The sequence below is a fragment of the Otolemur garnettii genome, unplaced genomic scaffold (assembly GCF_000181295.1).
Source record: "Otolemur garnettii isolate 467f Iridium unplaced genomic scaffold, OtoGar3 scaffold00044, whole genome shotgun sequence".
In the NCBI taxonomy this organism is placed as follows: domain Eukaryota; kingdom Metazoa; phylum Chordata; class Mammalia; order Primates; family Galagidae; genus Otolemur; species Otolemur garnettii.
Genome location: NW_003852439.1, coordinates 3162396 through 3170817, shown reverse-complemented (window position 1 = coordinate 3170817; position 8422 = coordinate 3162396). Strand labels below are relative to the sequence as shown.

The 8422-nt window shown below is 43.5% G+C and overlaps 1 protein-coding gene across 1 annotated transcript in view; it reads right to left on the bottom strand.

Annotated features, from left to right (window-relative positions):
• Positions 1–3904: 3904 nt before the first annotated feature.
• Positions 3905–8422, bottom strand: part of ARL6IP1 (ADP ribosylation factor like GTPase 6 interacting protein 1) — a 12377-nt gene continuing 7859 nt past the window's right edge. Inside the window, exons 4-6 of the mRNA XM_012805730.2 lie at positions 7665–7782; positions 6316–6400; positions 3905–5611 (exon numbers count right to left, since the gene is read on the bottom strand). Of these exons, the coding sequence (XP_012661184.1) occupies positions 5493–5611; positions 6316–6400; positions 7665–7782 (322 nt within the window). The 3' untranslated portion in view covers positions 3905–5492. The remainder of the gene's footprint in view (positions 5612–6315; positions 6401–7664; positions 7783–8422) is intronic.

Sequence of the window (8422 nt, the reverse complement as noted above, 5' to 3'; positions counted from 1 at the left end):
GGTGTATGTGGCTGGCGCCCCAGCCACCTGAGCCACAAGTGCCGAGCCAGTCAGAGTATCTTTAAGTCATTTTCTTCACTTCAAGTTTCGAGATGAAAACAAAGCCCCAAGTTACCTTGGGTCCCCCTCTCTCCCTTACCTCCCCAACCCAGCCAGCTGCCAAGTGCTCTCTGGCCTCCCCTCGAAACAATGTCCCTTAAGCTGTGTCCCCCCACCCCTGCCGCCAAGTCTCTAGTTAGCCTCCCAGCTGGCCTTCTGGCTTCCTGTCTGTCCTCCTTCACTCTGTTGTCCCCCATTATTGGTAGGTTCAGTTTCGTCCAGCACCTGGGCCACAGCTGTGACTTAGAAATGAGCACCAACTCTGAAGTTCTGATTTTTCCACTATCTTATTTAGAACTCTGCAAGCATTTCTCAAGCCCCCATATGAAGTCTGGATGCTTTAGCCGGCCATTCCAGACCCTATGTAATCGCACCATCGCAGCAACCATTGTGTCCTTGTTACCACCCACTCTTATTGTCCTTGTCGCCCACCTGAAGTCATGCCGAGGGCTGCTTCTGGTGCTCTCTGCTCCTTGTCCTTTGCTTATTTTGTTCTCTCTACTGGCAGCGCCCTGTCCCCCAAATTAGGGTGACCAGATTCTAACATCTGTAAGGCGGGACAACATGGGGTGGGGGGGCGGGCGCCTGTAGTCCCAGCTACTAGGGAGGCTGTGGCAAGAGAATTGCTTGAGTCCAAGAGTTGGAGGTTGCTGTGAGCTGTGACGTCACATCACCCTACCCAGGGTGGCAGAGTGAGACTGTCTGAAAAAAACAAACGAAATAAAAACTTAGGAATTATTTATTAGGGCTCCAAATGTAGTTCATTCTTTTCCCCACCCTCTAAGTTCTGGGTTTCAGTTTGGGAGAGAGAGCCACGGATGTTGGGCCACACGAAGCACTTGAGATTCTGAGCCAGTGGCTTTTATCTGATCTCCTGCACCCGGACAGGAACCAATTTAGGTTAGTCTCTTGTCCTCTCTGAACCTTCCCCAGAAATAAACTGGAGGTAATAATAATATCTGCCTCTTTTCTTTTTTTTGGTAGATACAGAGTCTCACTTTATCACCCTCGGTAGTGCCGTGACATCACAGCTCACAGAAATCTACAACTTCTGGGCTTAGGCGATTCTCTTGCCTCAGCCTCCCAAGTAGCTAGGACTACAGGTGCCCGCCACAACACCCAGCTATTTTTTACAGATGAGGTGTAACACTTGCTCGGGCTGGTCTTGAATCCGTGAGCTCAGAGTCCACCTGCCTCAGCCTCCCAGAGTGCTAGGATTACAGGCGTGAGCCACCACACACGGCCTCTGGCTTCTTTTCTTCAAACACTCCAAGCAGGCTCTACCTCAGGGCCTTTGCATTAGCTCCTCCCCTTGACTTGCTCATTCCTCCCCCAGTTACCCAGGAGACTTGGTCCCTGGCTTTCCTCAGCTCTCTATTCAGCCACACACCTCCACACCTATAGTCTTCTCCCCTCCTTCCCAGCCCTGTTGGATTTTTCTCCATAGCACAGATCATCTGAAACATATTGTAAGTGTACTTATTGTCTCCTAACTTTGGACCATTAAGTTCCAATTAAGCAGGGATTTACTCGGCTTTGTTCACTCCTACAGCCACAGCTTATCCAGAACTTTCTGGCACTTAGTAGGCCTTCAATACATATCTGATGAATAAAAGAATGGGCATATCAGTTTCCCCAACTTGAAGTTGGTTGTTAGTCTTGAAGACCAAATTGAAGTTTCTGTGACTATAGATGAGAGATTCCAAATCAATGAACATAAAACCTGAAAGTATCTTGGCTGGGTGCAATGGCTGACACCTTTAATCCTAGTACTCAGAGAGGCTGAGGCGGGTAGATTGCTTGAGCTTAGGAGTTCAAGACTAGCCTGAGCAAGAGCAAGACCACATCTCTACTAAAAATAGAAAAATAGCTGGGCATGATGGCAGCTACCAGTAGTCCCAGCTACTCGGGATGGATTGCTTGAACCCAGGAGTTTGAGGTGGCTGTGAGCTATGATGCCACCACACTTTACACAGGGTGACAAAGTGAGACTCTATGTCTAAATAAATAAATGGTCACATATGGAAGGAAGATCTACTGCTGGTATTAAATTACCTCTTAAAAACTCCCAAATCAATGGCTAGGGGAGGTGGCTCACACTTGTAATCCTAGAACTCTGGGAATCCAAGGTGGGTAGACTGCCTGAGCTCAGGAGTTGAAGACCAGCTTGAAAAAAGAGTGAGAACTTGTCTCTGCTAAAAGTAGAAAAAACCAGTCAGGCATTGTAGCAGGTGCCTGTAGTCCCAGCTACTCCAGAGGCGGAGCCCCAGAGTTTGAGGATCTGTGAGATATGCTGACAAGGCACCCTACCCAGGGCAATACTGAGTCAAAAAAACAAAAACAAAAAACTCATAAATCCTCACTCTTCTTGGCACAGCTCATTCCAAATGGTGTCCCCTGTGAACACTGGGAGGATAGAACCTCTACTAGAGGAAGTGGCAGGGTGAAGTGTTGAAAAGTTGACTTCTGCTGTGGCCACAGCTGGCAGAGTGGACCTGCAGGAGTCTAGCTTTGAAGGAGCCAAGCTGGCCTAGCAAGGAAGCCAGCCACGCGAGACTGACCTGGGAAGTAACTGCAGCTGCATGGTAGAAGACCAGCATTTCCAACACCGGCCAACTGTAGAGACTTTGGGTTGTGATTTCTCTTTCTGAATGCCACCAAACCCTGGGGGGGGATCCAAAGGATCATATTCTTTGGAGTGGAGGGTCTCAGGATTTAATTTGCTATGAACCTATTCCCAAGATCCACTAACAAGCATAGACAGTGAGACTCAAAAGATTGAAAATCCAAATTACAGAGCCAAGCATGGCAGCTACCTGGGAGGATTAGTTGAGCCTGGGAGTTCTGGAACAGCCTGGGCAACATAGCAAGACCCCATCTCTAAAAAAAAAAAAAAATTTGAGTTCTAGTTTTGGGTGACGCAGACAAGTCACCCAACAATTATTTGCCAAGCACTCATCACATACCAAACACTGGGCAGGACCCTAAAGTGTAAGTCCCCACATAGGCACCTTGTTCAGCCTGCTGTTCCCTGCCCATTCTTCCAGCTTGGCCCTCCCACACCACGGCTGGCCCCCTCGTTCACTGTATTTCCTTTTTTTTTTCTGAGACAGAGTCTCATGACATCACCCCTGGTAGAGTGCCATGGCATCATAGCTCACAGCAACCTCAAACTCTTGGCCTCAAGCAATCCTCTTGCCTTAGCCTCCTGAGTACCTGGGACTATAGGTGCTCACCTATGTTTTTTTTTTTTAAGAGACGGGGTCTCATTCTTGCTCAGGGTGGTCTTGAACTCCTGAGCTCAGGCAATCCACTCTCCTCAGCTTTCAAAGGTGCTGAGATTACAGGTGTGAGCCACCATGCCTACCCTCATTCATTGTATTTCCTGTTCCATCTACCATGGTGCCTGGATGTGTGCTGAATGAATGAATTTAAATTCTTTAGTTCATTTTATTCTTAAGAGAGTACCTTTTTTTTTCTTAATTGAGACAGTCTCACTTTGTGGCACCCTGCAGAGTGCCGTAGTGTCATAGCTCACAGCAACCTCAAACTCTTGGCCTCAAGCGATTCTCTTGCCTCAGCCTCCCTAATAGCTGGGACTCCAGGCACCCACCACAACACCCGGCTATTTTTTTTTGTTGTTGTTAGGCCAGGGCTGGGTTCGAACCCACCAGCCCTAGTACATGCAGCTGGCACCCTAACTGGTGAGCTATGGGCACACAGCCTTAAGAGAGTACCTTATAGGTGTTTAAATTCAGTGATGTAAACATTACATGGACTAAGATAGAAAGAAAGTAGGACACAAAAAATTCCAGGTTTTTTTATTTTCCCCTTTTACACAAACCAAAGTAGAAGAAATAATACAGGATTAAAACTGCCAAAGTAGAAGAATTAGTAGAACACGTATACACAAAAAAATATGCATAGGAAGATGGGCTTATTTACAATGAGGAAACAAATGTAAAGTTAAGGTAGTTTTCACATGAAACATTAAAAAAAAAAATCAAACATATGCTACAATGGGTACTACCACTTACAGCAGTATTGGAAGGGGAGGTAATAACATGTAAAGGGACAGGTATTCCACAAGGTACAGATTTTACAGCATCAGTGCAATACATTCACAAAACTATATCACAGCTAATCAGTTTAAGACTTGTTCCCCAAAATGTCACATTTTTTGGCCCTCAGAGGTTCATTCCTACAGATTTCAACTACTCTAAATTTCTAGCTACTGAGAAGGAAAGAGTGATTATAAGCTTCCCAAGGAGTTACAAAATCTAAGTAGACCAGAGGCCAACTATCATTACCTCAAGTCTGCTCTTACCAACAGCCCTTGCAGTTTTCAGAGAAATATCTAGGACAAAAGTCAGACACCAGTGTAGTCACTATCTCCTACGCCAAACCTATGGGGACTGAAACGGCCAGGTAATTACAATAAAATGAGAATTTTGAAGATTACCTTTAAAGGCATATTCTAGTCTCAAAAATTAATCAGATAAAATTATGTCCTTCTGAAATGAATCTTAACTAAACATAGAAGATTCCTGGCCTTCCCTGGAGGATGGTCTTGGAGTAAAGGTCATAGATATGAGTCTTAACCAACTGTGTATTATGCTAAATTTAAAGTATGCTAAAAATGCTAAATAGAATCTTTTGAAAGTCTGCTATTAGAAAGCCTTCACAGATTTACTAACTTAAAGTCTTAGTGCAGGAGGACAAGAGCTCTAAGCATTTGGGAGAAAAGACCAATGTTTCCTACAAATTGTTAGGTTTTGCACAAAGCAGAGACGTACCCACGCTAGGTCATGGAATTATTAATAGGGGATAAGAATCATGGGGATTCTTCTCTCACAGCAAAGAAACAGAATGAGGAATGAATCGTAATTGGTCTCTTCATCAGAAGTGGTAAACCTGGTCTCTATAGTCCTGAAGTCAGTTTTTCAAGCAGACTGTGAAAGCAGACAGTAGAACCAGCTTCCTGTAGCCACAGACCACTACCCTGTATCTAACTTAAGCAAAGATCAGCTCCACCGATTACCCAAGGTCACTTTAACCACACTAAAGGAAAGTCCACCACCATATTATCCTAAATGAAGTTGTCTAAAAAATTAAGAATTCAATTAACATTGGGTGAGAAAAATCAAAATAACTCATACTTGCTAATGAGTTGTCCACGTAAGCCCAACGGATGAGAATGTACCCAACTATACTGGACAAGAAGACGCTAGCACAAAGCCATACACCGTGAGTCTGAATTTCTATTATCTACGGGCAGAATGAGGGAGAGGCAAAGAGCTACTTCTGTAACATTTTAGTTTTCAGACAGTATAATAGAAACTGTTCCCAAGGACAATGTACATCCCATTATCACACGGAACAAAGCAGATGGATTATTCATTTTTCTTTTCTTTTTGTTTGAGAAGTTTGTTTATCTCCCTTTTGGCCATTCCAATGTACTTCGAGATGATTCCATGTTGGTTAAGTCCAGGAAGCAACAGTAAGAAAGTCACTTAAAATAAACAAACAAAATTAAGGAGGTGATAATTAACTTCTTAAAGGCTAACTCTAAAAGACATTTTAGAGAAGAGAGATTCTCAGACTATCAGATATTTTTTTGTTTTTTTTTAAGAGATAGAGGCTCATTTTGCCGCCCTCAGTAGAGTGCTGTGGCTCACAGCTCACAGCAACCTCCAACTTCTGGGCTTAGGCAATCTCTTGCCTCAGCCTCCTGAGTAGCTGGGACTACAGGTGCTCGCCACAACACTCAGCTATTTCTTTGTTGCAGTTTGGCTGGGGCTGGGTTTGAACCCACTACCCTCAGTATATGGGGCCAGTGCCCTACTCATTGAGCCATAGGCGCCTCCCGACTATCAGATATTCTAGTAGGAGGAAGCAATATGAAATCCACTACTGCTGCTGGTATTTATCCCGGAAACTTCCCCTCTCACACCTTCTTCAACCGCAGATAACAATCACTGCTGGTTTTTAACTCTTGCACATTTATTTTCTACCTTGGTTATTATGTCTTCACATCCCATAAGATCACAAAGTCCCTGAAAACAAGGACCTGTGTCTCAGTCATCTTTCTATATTCCCACGGTTCCTCGATCAGTGCCTGAAGTTTGGCAAATACTCTCATATTTGTTTATTGATTAAGTTACAGTTAGACTTCACTGGCCAGGATATGCCCGTAGTTTTTGCCCAAAGACTTACCTATCAGGTAGGTGAGAAGCAGGTTATGTACTTGTTGTCCCACCCAAGCAACCGCAGCAAGAGAAATGATCATGGTCATGAAGTACTAACAATGAAAACAACAAGAACTGATCAACTGCTAGAAACAGACTAAGTGGCATGACTTTTAGAGTTTGTTTCACCATTTCACAATGTACACATATAAAACCATCATGTTGGACGTTATAAATATGTATTAAATATATATAATTTTTGTCAAACAAAAATGTGTTTGTTTCAAAGGTTGGAAATTAGTTTAGCTTTTATTATCACTTTTATTTAAAGATACTTAGATTTAAAAACCTATATAGTCTATAAAAGAAAATTTCATTAGATCTACTTTATAGAATTTGAATGCTTTTCTTCCTCAAGTATCTACAATGCTATATAGGAAATACTTTATTATATAAACTACCCTTTCAGTTAATAATTCCACATGGTGGCTCGGTGCCTGTGGCTCAAGTGGCTAAGGCGCCAGCCACATACACCTGAGGTGGCAGGTTCGAATCCAGCCCAGGCCCGCCAAAACAACAATGACGGCTGCAACCAAAAAATAGCCGGGTGTTGTGACGGGTGCCTGTGGTCCCAGCTATTCAGGAGGCTGAGGCAGGAGACTCGCTGGAGCCCAGGAGTTGGAGGTTGCTGTGAGCTGTGATGCCACAGCTCACCCAGTGGGACAACTTGAAGCTCTGTGTCAAAAAAAAATAATTCCACACGGTAACCTCTTGTGAAACTGAAAGAGGAAAAAAGACGCTAACTATTTTGTTTGTTTGGAGACAGGGTTTCACTCTGTCCCTTGGGCTATCTATACGGCTGTGGTACAATCATACCATAGCTTACTATAACCCTGAACTCCAGGGCTTACTAGATACTCCTGCCTCAGCCTCCCAAGCAGCTGGAACTACAGGTGCACACCATGTCCAGTTAATTTTTGTTTATTTTGTAGAGGCAGGGTCTTGCTATGTGCCCAGATGGTCTTGAACTTCTAGTCTCAAACAATTCTCCTGCTTCAGCCTTGCAGAGTGCTAGGATTACAGGCATGTGCCACCATGCCCAGCTAAGTATATGGCTTTTACATCTATTTCAATAAAAAAAAAAGAAGCAGAAAAATGTTCCTTTACTGGAAAAAACATGACAACTTTTAACTTCTAACAATTCAAACTAATACAGATAAATATTTATGAACATACTTAAGAGTTAAACCAATGGATACTACTGAATATCACACTATAACTATTAAAACAAAAAGGCTATCATTAGATTACAATGAAGTTAGATTGACTCAATCTCAAAATTTTGCTTTTCTCAAACAAGTCAAAGCAAAAAAGTACCATTTTAGGCTTTTCTTCCTTTAGTGTGAAGAGGCGTTTCCACCAGCCCACAGCTCTGCGTCGAGATTTTACTAGATTGCTGCAAATTTCATGGAATCTTTGCTGCTGTTCAGTAGTCCTAGAAAAAGGAATTTTCCTTTTGCTATAAGCAAGTCTCTGTTATAGACAGAAATATACTATCCTGTCATACATGTTTAAAGAACTGTCTTCTTTTTCTTGAAACCGAGTCTCACTCTGTCACCCTGGACAGAGTGCTGTGGTGTCACTATAGCTCACAGCAACCTCAAACTCTTGGGTCTAAGGGTTTGGATCCCAAACAGCTATCTTCTAAAGAAAGTGACAATAAAAAACAATGGTTCCCCATTATCTTATGCAGGTGAAAAACTGTACCATTAAGACACCTTTTTTTTTTGAGACCGACTCACACTCTGTCACCCTGGGTAGAGTGTCAGGGCATCAATATACCTCACAACAACCTTAAACTCCCAAGTTCAAGCAATCCTCTTGCCCAGCATCCTGAGTAGCTGGGATGAGAGTCACCCACCACCAAGCCTGCCTAGTTTTTTTAAGTTTAATAGAGATGGGATCTCACTCTTGCTCAGGCTGGTCTCAGACTCCTGAGCTCAAATGATCCACCTGCCATGGTCTCCCAGCTGGGATTACAGATGTAAACCATCACACCCAGCCCCATTAAGATACCCTTTGTAGGGCGGTGCCTGTGGCTCAGTGAGTAGAGCACCAGCCCCATATACCGAGGG